The 21,951-nt window shown below is 36.5% G+C and overlaps 1 protein-coding gene across 1 annotated transcript; it reads right to left on the minus strand.

Annotated features, from left to right (window-relative positions):
- Positions 1-5,911: 5,911 nt before the first annotated feature.
- LOC122419072 (uncharacterized) lies at positions 5,912-17,437 on the minus strand. The gene is made up of 12 exons (XM_043433334.1): positions 17,253-17,437; positions 16,468-16,635; positions 14,101-14,332; positions 13,736-13,926; positions 13,136-13,593; positions 12,604-12,847; positions 12,007-12,235; positions 9,028-9,222; positions 8,727-8,893; positions 7,305-7,514; positions 6,576-7,010; positions 5,912-6,457 (listed from the first exon to the last, which is right to left on the minus strand). The coding sequence occupies exons 3-12, from the start codon at positions 14,321-14,323 to the stop codon at positions 6,251-6,253; spliced, it is 2,559 nt and encodes an 852-aa protein (XP_043289269.1). The 5' UTR covers positions 14,324-14,332; positions 16,468-16,635; positions 17,253-17,437; the 3' UTR covers positions 5,912-6,250.
- Between the last annotated feature and the right edge of the window lie 4,514 nt (positions 17,438-21,951).

Here is a 21,951-nt window from a genome sequence, read left to right on the forward strand (position 1 = left end):
AACTTTTCGTAGACGATTATTTGCTTTCACTCGATTACTCAATGGGGAAGACGCCAATTAATAAAAAGTTTCCATGATATTTTTCTGCTCTCTTCCATCTCGTAGCTGTCTTAACATCGCATGCTTCTGTTGTTGGCGGCTGATTACGTCGGGAAATTCTCGCTTTTATACTATAACGTGATCTTTTATGAGTCGTACTTGCGACTTGTGCAACGTCAAGCCGTCTACTCTTTATCTCCGTTCGATAACACCCGTCGAAGAATGCGGTAAATATGTAACATAACGAGCACTGCTAGAGCTGGATAAGAATTTCAATTCTTTTCATCGATGAAGGGTACGGTTTGTACGGTCAATTTTATCTTTCACATGACTGTTAAAAATTGAATTATTTTCGTACTTCAGGTATTACGTACTCGAATGAAATCATTGAACTTCCAAGAAAATATTAACAAATATTATATAAGCCCTCACAATTTCATTGTTTTCGAATGGGGGACGTTTACCATTTTCCGTTTAGTAACATGTGAATGTTTCGGACGAAAGTTTTTTTCATAAATGCTTAAATTTCATAAGCTATGAGATTTCGTGCTATCTTCATATACTGTGTAAACCTTTCTATGGATATTTACATGTGGAAAGGTGAAGTGTGCGAGTTTGTTAGATATTTTATCCAGGCGGGAAACGGTTTATCAGGTTAATTTACAGGTGAAGCTCTTCTACGGCTAGCCAGCGTTATGCAAGGATCGGTTTGGAGCTGCATTCTGGTAATCCTTGAAGCTCAATCCGCTTATTAGGGCTTCATTAATTTTTACCGATCGGACGGTGAAGCAAACTGAACCAACAAGCGCTTTTAATGTTTCCGCGTGAATGTAACTCGATGATTTAATGCCACATCCATAAATTCGATGACTGAATGGCTGAATGGTACGAATTTGCAAGATTCTCGCTGTAGATTATCGAGTGAGTTGAAACCTGCTGTACGCAGGTTTCCGGCTTCTTAATGGGACCACGTTTTTTTTCCTTTACTCTTGATAAAAAGTAAGAGCAAATTGGCGAGCTGTCAATAAAAAATGTAGGAAGAACGATTATCTTATCGCGATACAAGTACACTAGAGTGCGTGTCAGGAGAGCAATATTTGTTTTTCCTTTGCATCTACCAAAAAATGCTAATTTATGGAAAAAGAAAGCCTAGAATCGAATTATTTGGCAAAGCGTATTGTATTTGAAGATTTTCCATGTGAATGACACAGAAAAATAATAGGACGTCTGAATATTGAATTGCAACACCTGATCAATGATACAACACCATCGATAAATTGTTATAACTGTTCCAATATCAATAAATGTCAGAAAATTAATAAACGAGCAACCACACTTGAATTTTTTCTTATATCGGAATGAAATTCATCTGATTTTGTTTTCTTTTTTAAGAAATCACTCACTCTTTCAAAATAAGTCAATGAGATCCCTGAAAAAGCAATTGCCACACTTTCATACTGATCTAATTAATATCGTTAATTTTTTTTTTCAAATCAATAATATTCATATATTTTGAACTCATTCAATGGTTTGCAAAAATTTGTTCCCAGATATGAGAGAATCTGCTTTACTGTGACAAAAAAACTTAAGATCATGTGACGATATGCGAGTTTCAAATTTATTCCAAACATTCTGCATCTCCTAATTAGCATCTCGCTTTATCTGCAAACACATACACTGAGAAAAAAAAATTGATAGGAAGATTTTTGCTCATTTAACTGCAATGTTTTCGGAGAGAATGCCACATTTCGTAGTTCCAATGACTTTTTTCTCAAACTGCACGCACAACTTGAGGGTCTCATGTATCAACGATCGATCAAAGCGATAATCTGAAGTTTTCGTTAACAGTAGACTCCGATGAATCTTATTGATTATTTCGATTATAAAACGAAAATGGCTCTTACGTATCTCATTGTAACTTCGCAGACTGGTCGATTGCGATCGTAGTCCGTGAGTCCGTAGAAATTCGTCATGATACCGGAATATTGGATCACTGAAGGAGTAGCCCGGCACGTGACCACTCTGCGATCGGAAGTCATGTCGAAACACTTGGTCTGACGGAGGCCTCGTTCGTGGCCAATTGTACAACCAATTGGATTCGTTATTGTCGACAGCAACATTCTTCTTTCTCCTTCGCGTCATTATTTTCGTCGAAACGTTCCAACTTCCGACCAATAAATTATCCTAAATCCATATTATTCGATGCACTCAATAACCACCGCCATCTCACCGCAGCACTACAATTTTTCTCTTACAAAAACCTTTTGATCCATGCATAGAATAAAAATCAAGAGTGGTCGATTAAACCGTCGCTCAGGAACGAATAGACACTAACATGTGTACCGGAGAATGTAGAGTTTAGAAGTGGCTCTCTGGAGCAACGCTTCTGAGCGTTAAAAAGTGCATGCGAGAAAATGTACTTTTCTTGCACTGTTTTCCCGTTTCGGTCTGACAGAAAAGTCGGACGCGAGTCACTGCTAATATCACGGTTGGTGGTCCACTATATATAAAGTCCAGAATCACTGCTCAGCCAAACAAGAAATGTAACGAAGCAAATATGGTCATTTTGCTTGTATATCTGCATAGGGCGTCCGTCGTCAAAACCGTATGAGAAAACTGAGTTAAAGATCTCAAAATATGACGCGAATCCCAACGATAAAACATCTTTAACTTGTTCTCTGACGTTTCAAAAAAATGGAAAATTGACAATGAACAATAAGACTCGACAGTTGCAGTACAGAAGAGAAAATGTTGGATATTTCATTTGAACTAAAGCACATATTTGAAATTATTACAACGCGCAATTACGCCGGTAATCAAGAAAATTATGAGCATACGATTCAACAAAAATTAGAGCATAGTGTTTTTAAAAAATCCACGTCTGCTAATTTCGTTGGTGTCAAGTTGTTTATACCTGCCAGATTTGAACGAGAACAGATTCATCTACGTGATTAAAAGCGCTCGTCACCCTTTCAGGAGGTAGCATGGCACAGCTTCTTTCAATGTCACTCGTGGCGACGCTGTCATTTTTACACTTTCACAGTTCTCTGTAATTTTCATTTTCTCGTAATTCTGATGATAAATTTTCAATCCTGAAAACGGATCACGCCATTTCCATCGCCCTTAAACCGGTGAGAAGAAAAATAATGTTAAATTGTAAATTTTAAGGGAAATTCAACGCAGAGTGCCCCATACGATGGAGCCGGGAAGTACGAACAGGTGCACGGAGAAAATAATGAAAGGATAACGAATTTTTTGTCCCGATTCGACACCAAATGGGCAAGAGCGAAAGAAATACCTTGCCCAACGAGTATTAAAATGCTGCGATTTCTCGAGGTGCATTATTCAATGATTGTTTTATTCTAATGCCGAAGCGCATTGACCAAGCCACATTTTTCCACTACCTCCGCTCCTCCGTTTTGATTTTTTTATTCTTTTAAGAGAAATAACTCGCTCCGGCAAGTGTTGAGAAACTATCGACACACTTGGTAACTTTTTTCGGAAAATCCGGTTCGTTCTCCAACACGACGCATTGAAACTTCGCTCTGTTTTAACTCGCCATTTATTCGGCTGACGTTTGCTGATTTTCATGAATCTTTGGAGCTCGATCGCTTGAAAGTTTTCAAATTAACGCAAACTCAAACGCGACAGCATTACCGAAGAGGGATCTCAAGTCACGTGGTCTTCCAAATTGATCATTACCAAGAGGCAACAACAGTGAGTAGTTCGACAATGACTAATTTACATTTTTTCATGACTTTTCATGACATTTTTTCATGAATTAATCCTAAAATTGATTGGTCCACGTTATAAAAATGATTTTTATTTCTCACGGCACCTTCTTTCACTCTCGCCTTCGTCGTTGACCACGAATTATTGTGGCACTTGCATTACTGAACACATCCACGCACAATCCCCACCTGGAACATCGTTTTTACATGTAACCAATTTCGTTAAAACATTCTGACGAACTGTTCTCACCGATGATCCATCATCCACGCACAGAAATACAAAAACAAAAGTCGCACACGAGTATAAAAAAAATAATTGCAGCTCTGCGTGATTCGGAAGGAGGAAACTAGGGTGCGCGAAAATTTCTCCAGTGATGCTGATTATTCGTGTCCACTCTCTCGTGTTAGTGGGATGAGACGTCAATTTAACCGAGCAGGAGTCGGACCCGGAGACGTTAAAAATGCGAAGGTAAAATCTGGTGAAACGAGCAGGCCTTTGGACATAAACTTTGAATGCGGAAACTCTCAATGCGCCATCTTTACATCCGTTCGTCTGTAACGCCGCCTCGTCGAGGTGAAAGTAACCCCGACGATTTCTTCTCCCGATCTACTGTTTTCGTTTCCCTCTTTCTCACTGCTTTCGCCTCTTTCTTTTTCATCGTCTCGCCGGAATCATTCACTTCTGGACTCTAATTTCCTCGATTAGATCCGAGGAACCCTGCGCGTGCTCGCCGATCGATCCATCGTTGGTTCATTGTTTCCAGACATTGCACGCGAATAAAACTCCTTCCGAGTTCCCATGATACTTCTCCAAATAAAATTCTATGCTGCTTTTCCATCTCAAGCACACATCTTCACAATGAATTTGTTCGTTCCTTCAAGATTTTCATCTATTTTCATTCATTCTATTTTCATTCATCGAAATATTATCATAAAAATATCAAATTATTTATCTTTAACATACGTAAAATAGAAACGTATCGACGTCCCATTGCCATTAAGGTGGTTCATGCACGAAACAAATTTTCTTAAAAAGTCTTGAAATTTACACAGAGTTTCAATAGATAGGCGACTGACACGCGTATCAAATTTTAAAGGGTTCGTCTTATTGGTTATTTAGATAAACGTGTTTAAATATGAAGAAAAATACACGCAAGGTTATAGAGACTATGCGTAAAAAATGGTTTATCTTTCCATATAACGCTTTTTATGAAGTTTATGAAAAAGTACTCAATAACAATAAAGTATACAATGAAGGTCTGGGAAAAAATTCGAGATGATTGTCTTACAATAAAGATATATTACGTTAAAGATTGAACGAAATTGATAAAATGAGCACTCGCAACCTCACATTTGCTTATATTCGACATTTCGTTTCTTCTTGGCTTGGGCCTTCTGTCTTTTTATTAACACTTTTTTCTTGATCCATTTGCGTTTTCCTTTTGCACTCTCTAAAGCGATTTTTAACGTAAAAAACTGTAGTACTTTAGCCAGAGACGAATGGAATTTTGGGTTCAGTTAGTGATGGATCCCCATTTAGAGTGATAAAATCTTTAATTACGATGAAAAAATCGATCCAATTTAGACACCCATAAATTACGATCCTACAGGCATGATCTATACCTTAAATTGACGATATTTCTCGAAACATTGAAAAACATTTGTAATATTTTTTAAATGGTACTTTTTTAAATAATACTTTTAAATGATAAAGTTTGTTTGGTATTTCATGAATCTCTAGCCATTTCGAGATGATGATCATGAAATTTTCTCTCTTAAAAATCTTTTGCATAATTCCATTATGGTTCGATGATTCTAGCGTAACGTTTCGTGTAACACGGATCTCGCTCTGATCGTCGCAGACAGTGAACTCACTTTTTTCGTCGTCCCACTATTAAATAGAACATAATTATAAAATTACAGAGAAACAAAAGTTTTCCATTGTAATCAGTACGAGAATACGAGAATTGCGACCTCCAACAACGTCTGTAAAGCACGAAGCAGCTAAAATTATTTGGTTAACATGAAGTGAAAATTATATAGGAATAAACAAGGTGATTTCATTTGAACAATAATCCCTGATTTTCCAGTTCGTCGAATTAAAAAATTCAAGACATGTAGATTGGTCTGAAAAACCGAAATAATTTTCCAAGTGTGTATTTATTCAGTACTTTGAAAAATCCAATTTAAATTGTTTTTTCAAAAAACAAAGTTACCAAGAATTTGAGGCAAGAATTTTCCCATGGTGAATTTATCGCTGGCACGTAGCTCGACATAATTATACACTAAATATTTCACACGTAACTGATGTACTAAAATATAAATCAAGTATTTCGAACGTTAAGAAAAAAGTATTGAAAGCTTTAAATCCCGGAGAATTCCACTAATTTTGTAGAGATTCCGCTCGATTTACACCGGATAAATATTAATCGATTTCGTACGTTATCGAAATGAGCAAATAAATGCAAAGTCCCAGTCAATCAATTCTGGCAGTAAGTGCCATTTACCAGCTCATCAACTCGGCCCTTCAAAATCCTGTAATTGTAATCATCGAAGTTCATCACTTCATTGTAGAACCGTTGGTACCGATTAGTCATAACGTACAAGTATTCCGTGTCCTGTTCATCGTTGAAAACCTTAATTCCGCTAGCGAACTGCAGAGTCTCCTGATTGAGGGCGAATAGTACCTGCACGACAAAAAACGTACGTTTCTCTCTTTGATACATTTTTTATCATTCGTTGAAATATTGAAACGTAATTTGATATTTAAATGAACAAAATTGAACAAATGAAATTGATACTTACGTTATTATCATAGTTGAATGGTCTCTTACGATTCCAGCAAACCAAGGCCATGTCGGTGCTTGAACTGTAAAAAAGTATCCCGTCCCTCGAGAATGCTTGGGCAGCTGATTGACTGCGTATTTTGTGTGGTTCTGTGCGAAAACCCCCCGTTGACGGATAAGACTTTAAGCGGTTGAGATCAGTGATTTTAATGTGGGACATCGAGAACGAGGCTAGTGGACGAAAGTATAGACGACGTTCTCCGTAATTAGCCTGACTCCGCTCGATCGCCATACCCAATAGGCCGTCTGGCAATTCGAAATCTTCTCCAGCTACCGAAAAGGTGAGACCAGGATTTTCAGGCTTAAAATATGGGGATTCCAGTCGACACAATCTTTTGCCATCCCAAATCACCATTCCATAACCCACGGTGTCTGCCATATAAACATAAGCTTCCTAAAACGTGACAGATGAAACGAATGATTATGCCAAACGTAAGAAAGTTTCTGAGCATGGACAAGTGGTAATTCCAAAATAATCGTGTGATCGACTTCAAACCGGTTGAAATTGGAATTCCACTCGAATAAGATTCAACGCTACCAAATGCGGTAACAAAAAATGTGCTGATTCTACACTGAAGAATTCCGAACTGGAGCACTTTTCTCTTTGATTGAAGAACTTTGATTTTACAATGTTTTATCTTCGAGCGATCGTGCTGGTTTGAAAGAAACTCGATAAAAATATAGTTACATTAATGGCGCCACAGACTGAGTAGGGAATATCAACGACCGGAGTAACAAGAAGCCCTTCACCCTCTGCATTCGTAGAATATTCCTTTGGTATAATGATTTTTTTAACTAATCTATCAGAAGTTAAATCAAACACCAATAATTGGGCTGGACACACTTGATCTTCGCCGTTGTTACCGGTGTCAAGGACCCAAAGATGCTCGCAGGTGATCTGTAAAGTTTGCTTTATCAATCGACACACGATACTCAAAAATATTTATTATTCGAGTCGTCATGACTGGGCAGCACAGATTAAAGTAGTTCGGCCGTTCTATGACTAGTCAATTTCACAACTACTTTACATTGATTAATTTCAAGTCTAAATTATTAATAAAATTAATAAACACTTACATTGAGAATATTTTTATCACAAGAATGTAATAAAATGCTATAAAAATATCATAAAAGATAAAATTTATGCTTCAACTTGACTAATTAATGGTTGAATCGGTACTGGTGACACCTGAAATACACATAACCTAGGGAACATTTTTATTGTGCGAAAGAGAGTTTATATCGGTGTAATGACACCGAGAAAAAGGAATGGTCAATGCATTAAAAAAAAAGCGAAGCTACTAGAAGAATGAAAGCACGTGAGTCAGTTTCAACAATAAATTTGATGAAATTCCCGCGATTCCCAAATTTGGCCGAAGTTCAATCAGCTGTTACCAGCAGTCCAACGTAATGACTGACCTCCGCTTTCGACACGTCAAAAACTAAAGTTTTTTCGTGTTTTCTTTCTTAAAAGCCCCGTAAGGTAATGTTTTTTTAAAGAAACGAAATCTGTGATAAATTTTCTTCACGATATAAACTTTTCCAAATCTTGAACACCGTACAATTTTTGCACAATTAATATTATTGTAAGTTCTTCCATAGAGTACCGTGTTAAAAACTTAAAATTATAAATAAAATAATTCAAATTTTTGCCCCGTAAGAGACCCCGGAACTGTGCTTATCGTTATCAGGGGACCTTAAACTGTCATTTACCGCAAAAAAAGTGGACCTTCACCGTACTTTATCGAACAGCCAAACTACTTCAATAATCGTGAAATAAGCATCAAGACTATGATAATCAAAGCGGTTCGTTATATTTTCAGGTTAATTCCACAATTTACATCATTTTCTATAATTCCACGTGAATGGCAGTCATCAAAAACCAAATTTATACAATCATTTATACTCAACACTACCATCGATTTGGGATTGCAATTCAGACCGGTTGACCGCATAGAAAGTAAGCCGAGGTGCATTGATGGTCATCAACCGGTCTGTGATATTGAGTTGAGCAATCGAACATACCAAAAGTCTCAGTGGAAATTATCTGTCCGCAGAAAAGCCACATTATTTCAATCTAAAGATTAAACGAACACGTTTTTCAACTTGCCACAACTCTAAAAACTCCTGTTATTCCAGTACAGTCTTTTCTATTGTGCCAGGACCAGTCGGGATAAGGTTTGAGCAAGTGACCACCTTCGCCTCTCTTGTTAGAAATCGTATTTAAAGCTGCAGGCACACCAGGCTGTTTCACGACCGTCACAAACATTCTCCCATCTTCGTCGTGTGGATAAAACATATCGATTCTTTTTGAGAGACTCATTTACAAGGCCGCATAAAGAGCATCGAATCCATGAATTGCTACGCATTTATTTGGAGGAAGCGACGTAATTAGTAGCTAAATTTTATACCTGGTGCTCGGTCCACATCCAACGGAATGTTATTCCTTAAATCGTAATTCTTACTGCTGATTGCTTGGAGTTTTTGCTTGTAACTTGGCCACTCATAATCTAAATATTTCCACTCATAAGCAACATCGAGCCTCGCGAAATTTAGGCTGATTGAGGAAGCAAAAAATATGACAGCGATCTTGAAAACCATCGTGTCTGAAACGACAATGCGGTCGATCATTACTAACCTATTAAGTTATTCCTTTCATGAATCTAAATATTCTACAAATTACTGATTTTAAATTACAGTAAAGTAAAAGTGCATGAGAATATATTGGCGAAATTTCAGGTCAGGTTATCGAACATTTAATAAAGAATTAAAACATTTCTATTCAATAATTCATGTACTAAATAATTCTAGACATCTGATACAAATTGTCTCGCAGATAGAAAAAAATGGAAGGAATTCATAGCGACGATATAAATAAAGGGCGGCCGAATGCTTAAAAGAGATATTAACGATAGAAGATGGAAAAATGGCAGAAGCAGAAGCTTTTCCTATATGCAACCGCGACTTCTCCGAGATTACGAATCAGTCCAAATTTCGAGTGCCCCAATTTGCGCCACCAAAAAATACGGTCATGCGAAAGGAATACCTTAAAGGCTCAATAATTCATGTTCACTTCTAATCGATAACGATATACGATAGGAACTCACTTGGTATTAAAATAATAGTTTTTTTTCACAACAAAATAAAAATTTGTAACAGTAGAACCCAACGAAGTGTCAGAGTCGAAAATGAAAAAAAATTCGCATATTTTCATTAACTCAAGCCCCAAAGTGGCACAGAAAATGTTCGGAGTAATTGCACTTAATTTGCCTTCATTTACACAGAAGCTAACGATAAGACTGGAATTATCATCGATGCCTTCGTTCTTTGTGTTTGTGTTTTAGTGCCGAAGTGAGTGAAAATGTATGCCTAATCTAACTACAATTCACTCGGCGCGAGCACGCAATACCGTTCTTCACTTTACTGTTTTTAGACCGGTCCGAAGTCGTACGTCATTTTATTTTTTCCTCAATGAAAAACCCGATTCATCGGAGGATATTTTACGTGGAAAAAGATCATGGGAATTCACACTTTTGGTCGAGAGCGTCAGAGTAAATATTTTTAGAAAGAAAACCCAAAGTTTCGAGAGCTCACAAAAACAAATATGTTCTGTGCCCCATGAAACTTCACCATGTGAGTAACAAAAGATTTTTGGTGACTATCGCTGTTTCATACATTTCAATTATTCAATTGCAGTCCGTACAACGAGTGTATACGTATTTAATAGTAAAGAAAAAAATTTCGCAGTTACAAATTCAATGACGAGGCGAGATAAAAAAGTTTGTCGAATTTATTAACTAATTTATTATCACGTGGTCATCGACGTAATGCATTCTGTTTTAAAATTGTGTGAACCTAACAACATACCTACGTATTTGATGAGAAATATTAATTAATTATAAAGAATGAAGAGAATAACACGTAGAAAAAAAATATATGCTTTTCAAACAGTTTATTCGCACACTTTGCCATCTAGAATGTTTTCCATGGACCCCCAAATATATATTATTCATATTTCCATGTATCGCGAGAAGACTTAAAAAATGTGTAAGGTTCAATTAACCACCCGGACCCATTGCACAGCTCAACACAGAGATATTAAGCATGACTGGATGCTTTCTCTGAAACTTGTTTTATCACGTTATCATTTTACAATTATTTATTGTTATTTGTAATAACAGATTATAATTTTAGAATAAAAGTAAAAAAAATATATATATTTCCATGTACTATAAACATATTTTTTCTCTGTCATGAATCATTCTTGATTTAATCAAGATATTCAAAACTAATTGTCAAATTACGTGTAAAAAAAAATCCTTTTTAACAAACGTGAATCTAAGTTGGAAAAAAAAATTTCAAATTGTAATCGTTTTCAAATGGATTTTCTTCCTGGACTTCAAGCTCGATTCCCAATTTTTGTAGCAACCTCTGATTCAGATTCAGATTTCGTGTTCATGTACTTTGAAGACAGAAGGTAATGGCAAAATTACATTCACAGCTTTAAGCTTAGATTCGACAACAAATCAGGCTCAACTTATCGATACTATAACTTTGTTGTTCCTTTCTCTATTGTACTTCTTGGTTCTGTAATCCATAGTTGTGCTATAATTTTATTCGTCATTTGTACTCTCATAACTTTCATCATAACTCTATTCCTGGACAAATATTATTTTTAGATATTCCTTTGGCTGATCAACTCTTTTCTTGTGAAACTTCATTTTCACATTTGTCCGGTAGTATTTCGAATTCTGAGGATGGATATTCTCAGAATTAGGATATTCTGGAGTAGAAATATTTTTGAGTATACATAGGCAAGAAAAAGGGTCAGTTACACCATTAATTGCTGGTCACGAAGAAATCCAGAATGAATATAACATAATTAAAGAACAGTGGAAAGAACAAAAAAACCGAAATTTTAGCAGCTCAAAAAATGAATTTTCCGTTAAAACTGTCGCCATTTTTTTTAAATAGAAATTTTTACCAATCCTTCGTCCAGGCAATAATAAATAAGTGGTATGAATTTGGTATGGATCGAATTAATAGTTTTTTAGTTATGTCCATCACAACTGATGCTCCAAAAAATATGCCATTGGAATACAGCTGAAGTTCCGCCATTTTGAGAAATTATTTGAAGAAAAAAATTGCACGTGTACATGAATATATGCGGGAATGAATATTGTTCACAGTTTTTCAATAAACATTTATTTTCTTGTCGAAAAAAATCAAGAAAACCACGTTTTTTCGTCCACTGCAAGTCTATATAAAGACTTAACAAACATCAGTTCCAAGTTAAATTGCAGTGTAAATGTGTAGCCTCTAGTGTTATTTCTTACTATCGAACCAACGTTCTATTATTACGACTGCAATTTTATTATCACAAATTTAATAATGTCTGTGATGGTAATGTGGTATTTGACGGTTGAAAATGATGCGATTTCTATCCTTGGGTTTTCTATGTGAAGGTTCACAAATTGTTCCGCGCACTAATTCGTCGACGAAAGCTGCCTGGATACGGAAATTCGTAACGTTCGGCTTCAGCGAACCATTCATCACCTTTTGGAAGGAAACCGTCATAATCCAAAGCTCTTCGCGTTCGTTATCATTTGAATGTATCACCTGGAATGTCAAAAAAAAAATTGATCAAAAACTCATGCACGAAGATACTTTTTTAAGAAGTAGAATAATTAAGGATCAATGAGTTTCTTCATAACCGTAATGCATAATTTTCAAAACTTAAGAAAGTTCATGATGAATAATAAAATATGTTTTTTCAAATAATTCTAACGGTTTTAACAACGTTGATTTGTCGAATTATTGACAATTATTATACGAGAGAAATGATCGTCGTGCATGGGAATCGCGCTTTTGAGTCACTGAGTATTTCAGGCACTGAACATGGTTGGCAAAACCGAAGAAAAAACAGAATACAAAAGAGTCTTTCGGCAATCATCAGATTTAATATTGAGTGCAAATCTCTTCCTCACCTTCATTCCAGAAGCGAATTGTAAAGTTTCTCTATTCGCGGAGACTATTTCAATGTGGCGTCCCCCGAATTCAGGAAAATCTCTACTGTTCCAGCAGCCGATGGCGACGTCGGACATGAGACCATAAAATAAAATGCCATTGCGGTCCATTGCCTCGGCTGCCGATTGCGAGGATCTCTGGCTCGGGAAAGATTTGAAAGATCTCGGTGAGGCTCCTGCGTTGTCTGCAAAAGTTTCGTAATTCCTGTGCACACAAAAAATTTTGTTCGATATTGGTACACGGTGCAAACATGACATAGATCAGAAAAAAATCTCTCATAACGAGCTAAAGAGGGCATGGAATCTGTGGAAACATTTTTTTCAAATCCACGTGGATATTCAGTTTAAACGTGTCATCGTAACAAGTCGTTTTTCGTTACAAGATAACAAGTCAGATTTTTTTTCGTTCAGATGCTGGGCTAATGTTCAGGCCTCAACATTCAATTGTCGAGCACGAGGGTGAAGCGAGCCATCGAGAAGCACGGTAACTTACCGTATCACGGATGTTTGTACGAAAGACTCAACACGACTGGCCAACGAATGGAAGTACAGCGTTCGATCGCCGTCCGCTTCAATCGGTCCAAGAGCCATTCCGAAAAGGCCATCCATGAGGTCGAACGACTCTCCGTTTATTTCGAAAGTCCCGTAATCAGGATAGGGATAAAAGAGATTATTAACGATCCTCCAGGATCGCTGATAGCTGTGATCGTAAACGATCAAACTAAAACCAGTCACGTCAGCAATGTAAACGTATGCATCGTTGCAAGAGCCACGTATATCAACGACAGGCGTAACGAAAAGCGAGGCGTCCGCGTACTGAGATTTTGGGAAGGGATAACGATTCAACAGTATGTTTGTTTTCAGAGAATAAAGCAGGAGCTGGGGTGGACAAGCCTGAACGTCACCAAGTTTTCCAGTATCCAATACCCACAATCTGTCGCAAGAATCAATCTGTTGGAAAGGAAAATCAATTCATCGTTACTGATTGCGTCCCGAATAGATTTTCAAAATAAAAAAAAAAAAAAAAATATATATATTTCGAATCCTCAATGGGATGCTCGATTTATTTTTCATTTTGGAATTCGTTACTAACAGCAATTCTGTAAACGCTGGTTATTCCTGAACAATCTCCTCCAGGCCTCTGCATATCCCAATTTGGGAAAGGAGCGATCAAGGGATTTCGCTCGGAGTTGGTTTTATTTGTCACATATCCGAGGGTTACGGGTACTCCGTCCTGGAATCGCGGTACCGTTACGAATAGCCGGGCTCCCAATTTGTTGTTGCCTGGTAAGTATTGGAAATAATTTCTACCTCATTTTCAGCATTTCGCTCGTTATGATATGACGAACGATAATCATTCGATGGTTTGTTAATTTTTCAGTTATTCGCAATAACTATGTCGACGGGGATGAATATTCTGGAAAAGAGATGGAAACTTTTTTCGAAAGGATAGCTAACCCTTGGTGTATACGTCAACGTCTAATGGTACCAAACCACCGGGTATAAACGTTTTCGAGCGAATCGCAGCATCCCTTAGTGCTTGAGTGGGGTAGTCGAAGTCTAGAGATGTCCATGAGTGAACATGTTTAAGCTGAGGATTTGCCCAAGTCGATATAACGAAAGATCCCAGGAATACTGGAATTAGCAGAAGCCGGGACCCCGATGAATATTCACGCGTCATGTCGTTGAACTGCAACAATAAAAACTCGGTTTTAGATCGGGTGATACAAAATGTTGATGCTCTCAATGGGTCGAGCGAATTATACGAATTCCTAACTGTCTCAGGCCTTGAATATAACATCCATTTATATGAATCCACGGTAGAATCGCGTTTATCAAAATAGGCCATGAACCTGACCATTAAACCATTTTCATAGATACTTTTTAGTGTGCTAACGTGATTAAATTATCGATACGACGAATAAAAAAGATGGATTTGGTTCGTTTATTCAATCAACGACAGAAAATGGTTGGGGAAATAACGAAGAAATTTAATTGATATAGGCAAGTGACCAGAATAATCAGTTTTAGAGTCAGCGACAAAAACAACGATTACGTTATCTATTTGAAACCCAGAAAACGTCGAATAAAATTCTAAATTGGGTAGATTTTTTAAGCAATTCAATAAATGCTTATGCAGCAGTGAAGTTGAAAGTTGTCAGTTCATTCAATTTTTAAAATAAATAATTGACTTTAAAATTCATAAACTGCAGACTCATTTAAGGTAGTTCTGTACTTTTGTTGAAATCTTAGATACCGACTGAAATTTGGATATGGTATAATTTTATGGATCGACTGTCGACATTTCAAATCGATTGACCATTTAGTTTTCGAGATATTCACGATTAAAAATGGGTCATTTTGTACGCGACGCCTATGCCTAACACGTCACTGGATCTTGTTTACACTTTGTTTACACTTTTTATTACCGACGCTAAACGGATCTTACAACTTTAAAATAAAACCAATCGTGTATTCGGTACCATTGTGAGATTAATATTTTAAAAAATGGCTATTTTTGACCATCTAGTTTCGAACCGGAGAACTAATGAGCACAATACAAAACAATATGAAAGCTTTTTTCTCAAATATTAGACCACCTTTCTCGATTGAATCGCCATTTGAACACTTTTTAACTTTTTTCGTGACGAATAAATAAGATTTCGGGAAACACTGACATTTTGACGCTCGACACTACAGTAATATTGGATAATTGCGTTGTTGCCACGATCCAGCGCCACTTTCTATACGTGTAAGGGACAGGCAGAGTGTACAAGCTTTGACAAAACTGTGTAGCCGGCAGCACAGTATAAGCATTGGATTTCATTGTACGGCGCGGTTCAAACTTTTAGCTCGCACGTGTACATACAGAACTACCTTTAAAAAAAATACAATCAATCGATTGTCCACGAAGAAGATGTTTATCTTATAAAATATAATCACACAAAAATTGAAGCCAATTAATGCAAAACAAATGTCGATATTTTCTTTCTACGATGATATTTCTTCCTTCTGTTTGTTTAATTTCTTCGAGACGTCCACAGGATTTCGCTCAGCGTCCACTAGCCGGTATAATCAGCGGTGCGCAACAGTATCTTTCCTTCCTCATTTTCTCTAATAACGATAATAGCCAAAACCAACATCTGCTCAAGCAGAATACAAAGAACTTTCACCGAAAGAAAACTAATGCTCCATTTCTCGTTCGGGATCGGAAGACCGATTAGAGGTTCTCAAACGATTTTTTAAATATTCATGGAATTTCGTGGTCAAACCATTGAAAGATAACAACCAGTAAAATTATTCACAGTTTTTTGTACTTAGTTATAGAGAAGAAGATTTTTCAATGAAACGGATCAGGTTCACGAGAGAAGTCGAGATGAAATCTGAGATGGACCGGACCAACGACCTTACCGGTTGTGCGGTCGAAGACGAACTGAGATTTTCGTCATTCTCACAGGCGATTTTACGTCCCGTAACTATGAATATATATATCTGTGTATAAATCTGAACGTCAAACAACGGAATATCCACTCCCTGTTCCGAGGAAATGAAAAATATTAAGGTACTTAATTCGAAAAAAAAACCCCCCAACCAATTAGATCCACCAAAATGACGTTTCAGCGGAAGTAAATCTGCAATTGTCCTTCACACATTGAACCAATAAACAAAGGAGTCTGCGTGAAAAATGTAATTCTTTCGTAATCATTTGACGTGTCGCTCACCCAACTCTTTCAATTCAGGAAAACAAGAAAAAAAACGGACTAGTTTTCTAATTTAATTAATGAACAGAACACTTGGGTTCATATTTTTATAGCTCATACTCACGTTTTTGTTCACCAACCAGCTTAATCACTTGTAAAAACAATTTTTTTTTCCAATAGCTGTAACGTTATCGATACGGATGAGCAATTTATTCGTAGCAGCGACACCGTCATACTATACGGTTTTTCTGTTCCTCAAGTTCTTACATGGAACTTTTATAGTCACGAGCAACTGTTCAATGACAAAAGCATCGGATGAGTAAACGTATACACACCTGCAGATTGTGAAGTTTGAGGGGTTATGCAAATGGTTTTATACTGATAACGCTGAAAATTTCTTGAACCTGTTCTAATTTCAATAGTACGTTGTCACATTTCCCGTTATTCGTTACCCATGATAATTCTTAGCTCGATTTGCCTTGACATTCGACCGGAATGACGAAAAACATATTTATTGGCTGATAAACGTAAAACATACTCGAACGTATGAGAAAAAAAGTGTTGCTTCATCGTCTTAGTGATTAGAAGGTACGCGGTTTTCGTTCGATTTTTTTCATCACTCTTCTGTAATTCCAGTTTTAATAAATCAGCCATATTTCGTTTCAGATAAAAATTCATTTATCTCTATTTCTAATTTCTTACGACGTAGTTTCCTCAAGTAAAAGTAAACTTGGAGCTACTACTGTGAACATGTTCAACGAATTAGAAGTGGAAACAAAATAATTTTGCCTCATAATTTCCCGCTCACTGAAAGCCGCCTGAGTAACAACACCGAATAAAGTATTTGCTCATCATAGAAGAGCATTTTCCGAATAATTTTTACTCAGCCGCTTTCAAATGATCACATACCCAGAGACTTTTCGACGATCACGAGCACTGGCAAAAAACGTTCCAAACTCGACGGTAAAAAAATAAATCTCAGATTCTACCCAATGCTATGTAGATAGTTCTGGATACTATTCAGACAATATAATCATACTCCGTACCATCTCAGATGTTACTCAGGTACATCCAAGATTATACAGCGCAAGATGGCACTGAGTACCATCCAGATAATAACCAGTAATATGCCACATAGTACACGCTCCTGTGTGACCATATCCCAGGTCGTATCTAGTTGGCTAAGTTCATACGCATGCGCATTTCGTACGTGTAAGTTTACGTGTCGTTATTTACGTGCAAATACTCTATGCGCATGTGTATGAAATTAGCCAACTAAATACGACTCTATACATCGTCACACAGGAGCGTATACTATGTGGCATATTACTGGTTACTATCGGGACGATACTCAGTGCGATCTGGCGCTGTATAATCTTGGATGTTACTAAGTAACATCTGAGATAGTACGGAATAGTATCTGAACAGTAGCGCCAGTACTATCCACATAGCATTGACTAGAATGTGAAATTTTATTTTTTTTCGGACAGCACCGAGTACTATCCGGCTTGGTAACCAGTACTATCTTCTTCTGTCCGTGTATTCGACGCGACAAATAATTTCGTGAGGAATTTTGAACTTCGGAAAAAACTTGAGGTTGAAAAAAAACACGAAATCAAAGAAATTCGATGTTGAAATATATAGCACGAACAGCAGGCTGATATTTCATTAAAAACGTGCATGAATAAACAATAAGACGATAAAAAAATAAACATGCCAGCGAAGATGGAAGAACTAATGAACTTTCGGTATGCCAGGAGTCGTTTACAAAAACGACACGTCCAAGCTCAATGCAAATTCCACGATACTGTTCATAAGAATAGTAAAGAGCGTATGTCGCGTTATCGATAATGTCAACACGTGTGCTTGGGAATTGAAAAAATCGCATCTTCGCCTCTACGAATGCTCGGACGTATCCTTGAATTGTTTAGAATGTTCATTTGAATCTTACCTGGTAATGAAATATAATAGATCATAAATAAGGTAAAGAGCGAATGGAGAATTAGAAGATAAAATCGGCTTCGGTTTATTGATAATTAATGCAACTTTCAATGATGAAGTACACTTCGATTATTTTCACGCAGGTTTTTCATAAGAATAACTTTCTCCATTATTTCCATCCAGCGTGCATCCTCCAGGTATTTTTGTAGGAACTGCGAATAAACAACTTCAAAGTCCACTTTATATAATACCTACAAATTCATATGAGGAAGCTGCTCATTTTTTCTACAGCACAAGGCTGTTTTGTTTCTTTCTAATATTCATTGGTATGGGTTTTCCATCGTTGGAAACGGATTCTCGAGGGTCAGTGTTGAATTTAATCAAAAAGTGTTATTGGGAAATGAGAAAAAAAAGTGACATTCCGGAACATCGTCGCAGAGGACCACTACATTGCTGATGGTCAAACACTTGTGACCTGTTGATGACACAACTATATATATAATTCGATACCAATCCCATTCGTGTTTATTATTTCAAGGCTGCGAAAAAGGAAAAAATGTAACGGTGGCGCACTGAGAACCGAAAGAAATGGAATTTTCGATTTTTCATTAGTGTCAACTGGATGTAAACAGAAATGTATAAATTTGACGAGATAAAATATTTTCTTGGGGAATAAATTGTCATTGCTACCTATCGAATAATATTTATTGATGCTTAACACATAAAATATCTAATAATTTCATTAAATTGAGTAATAAAAAAAGAAAATGAAATTTTTTTCACTCAATTTCAATGTATTAATTCTATTTTTTGAGATCAAATTTTTATTTCATTGATTTGACCCCCAGATCAATGGAACACGGAGATAACCATAGCGAGAAAACGAGAAACGACGGTTTCAATCTCAAGCTTCACTTCATCAAAATAAGTACATTATCAAAATTCAATGTAATCTTTCCTTTCAGCACGATAAGCACGAAGTTCACGATGTTTGAAAAAATATATGAGGCGTTAGAGTGTATCGTAGGCTAAGGGGAAATCCCACAGCGTTGCTTCAAAAATTTGGATTATTTTTCGGAGGATACACGTTCAAAATGACGTTTGCTAAATTATCTAAGCGCAAGTGACGATCAAGACCCGAGCCTCAGTATTGGAGTATGCTAAAAATCGTCAGTCGTGGGGAAACTTTACTGCTGTAGGTAAACGACTTTGATGTTTTTTGCTGTACACACGTTTGAAATTAAATATACAAAATTACCAAAACAAACGTCAGAGTAAAACGATAGATAGTTTAGACACGTTTTCTTTTCAGAAACCTTACTCGACCTTGTCCCAGTGAATATTCACAGAGCGACGAACCGTTTGAAATTTATTTTTAGTCGTTATTTATAAGCGAGGCTCCATCTCAGCTCCAATTTTTTCATGAATTCAAGACGGAAATATGTCTTCTATGGTAACTTATTTTTTGAAAAAAGATTAATTAAATAAAGTGAGTTTAAATATGGCACACGCATTTTTTTCGAATTTTCATTGCCGCATGGGCTGAGGTTGTACGTGGACAATTTAAAAAAATATTCATGAACTCTAATTTGGAAAAATGCATGAAAAAGAAAAACCGGAAATGGAGAGTACGATGGAAACATTTTCGCACCACTACGGCTACGGAGAAACAGGATACGAGAGAACAAGCGTGAGTGCGAACAAATGAAAATAAAAATGGCTGATTATTGTGATGTTACAGTCAATCGAAATTTCGTCGAAACCGTAGAAGCCGCTTTTTATCTTCGCACGAGTGATAAAAAAAACTGCTGAAAAATGAATAAAATTTGACCCGTAAATAGAAAACTCCCAACGAAAAAATTCAAATCGGTCATCAATGACTAACCAGAACAAAATAATCGAAGATAACTAAGTAATCAAATCAGTTAGTAATTGATAGAAAACTATTCCTGTCGTAAAGTCGATAGAAAGTGTGTAAAAAAGTCGCAAATGATATGACGACATAAAGTACACTGTAATAAATGCTTGTAGACTACTCTATAACCCTCCTACGACTAAACCTGTATCACCTTGACACGATTTATAAAAACCAGTATGCGTATTAGTAGGAGGTTGACGCGAGTGATGCCATTGGCCTCGAACACCGGTCAATGAAGATCGCTGACATTCAGCGCCTCGTTCACCGCTGGTAACGTTCGACGACTGTCTTTCTTGCCCCTGTCTGGATGGCAATCTGCTTTGCACCTTTGCTCACAGATTCAGGCTACAGGCGCCTCGTTAATGTAAGTCGGATCACAAAATTATAATGGAAAGGGGAAATATTTTTTTTCCAATATTCGGCACAACGTAAATTTTTTACTCGACGCGTTTCTTCATGAGAGTGGTTCGACGAAAGTAAAAAATTCTGAAAATCTTCATATTTGAGTGTGCAAATAATTGACTGAGAGCATTTTCAAAATGATGTTTGAGAAAATGCTTTTATGGAAATGAAATCTTAATGAGATCATGGCCACTATTTAAAAATCTGCAGAAAAATCTGATTTTTTTACACAGCACAGAAAAATGTTCGAAAATGACGGTAAAAAAAATTGAGGGGAGGTTACCGAACATTTAAGCAAGAAAATAAGTATTAAAAATTGGACATCGTAGTGGCAGTAAATGGATCGTGATTCTTCAATTAAATTTAAGGGATCGTAAATGCTGGAAAAAAAAAATTAAATCATATACGTATTCGTTGAACATTTATCTTGTTAATGGCGTTATAAAAATATCAGGTCACCGAAACTTTAAGAATGAAATCATAAATTAACTACGATTATCGCTCACGATGAATCGTTGAATACTAGGTTCGGTACGACATCGGCAACACCGCTCTATCAGCTGTTTATATATATGTATATCGACGTATATCGTGTTTAGTTGTGACGTGCTTACATTAGTGTATCGGTACTGTACAGGCGTGTATACTTTCTCGGTATAATTAATAGAAAAATGTTTTTTGTTCATATTTATACAAATATTGTGATAACAAAAATATTTGTAATCACAAATAATGACGTAACCTCAAATTCAAATAAATTGTTGGTTATGTGTATCAAGTCATATGTGAGTGACAAGCCATCAGTTTACCGTTGGCAAGGTAAATATATCTCTCCACCAACAACAAAGTTGCCAAATCAAAAAGTTAACTAGTCAAATTTTTACTAATAATGATATTTTTTTATATATAATTGATAATTACAACGGACTAATTGATTAGTTATGTTAATTTTTAAATCTATAAATTTTGAGAGAACATAATAGCACCAATCCCTTATCATGACAAAAAATTCAGTTGTTCAACGCTCGTGTGGTGGGCATGATCTCATTAACGATTGGATCCCTAATGCTTATCCGATCAAGGGGATCGTCGTTTTTTTATGAAATTCGTTTACTCGTTCCATGGAATGCGGAAACAAAACTGTGTAAAGCAAATATAAAGTGCAACGCAGGCACGATGGGTCGTAATCACTGAGGATTGAACGATGGTAAAATATTTATTTTCAGTAAAACGTAAAAATCTACCTGAATGAATAAATGAAATTGGAGTTCTAAAGGGAGTTTATTGGGAGGTAATTCGATCCCGGAAAAAACGCGCGTAGGTATAAAGCGGAATTGATGGGGCTGA

This window comes from Venturia canescens, chromosome 1 (assembly GCF_019457755.1).
Source record: "Venturia canescens isolate UGA chromosome 1, ASM1945775v1, whole genome shotgun sequence".
Lineage (NCBI taxonomy): Eukaryota > Metazoa > Arthropoda > Insecta > Hymenoptera > Ichneumonidae > Venturia > Venturia canescens.

Excerpts from the sequence above, each read along its gene's own strand:
- LOC122419072 (XM_043433334.1), bottom strand. The coding sequence starts at position 14,323 with ATGACGCGTGAATATTCATCGGGGTCCCGGCTTCTGCTAATTCCAGTA. Across the intron at positions 12,848-13,135 it reads GTACAAACATCCGTGATACG|GAATTACGAAACTTTTGCAG; the intron begins GTAAGTTACCGT and ends TTGTGTGCACAG. Across the intron at positions 9,223-12,006 it reads ACATTACCATCACAGACATT|ACACGATGGTTTTCAAGATC; the intron begins ATTAAATTTGTG and ends TTGTCGTTTCAG.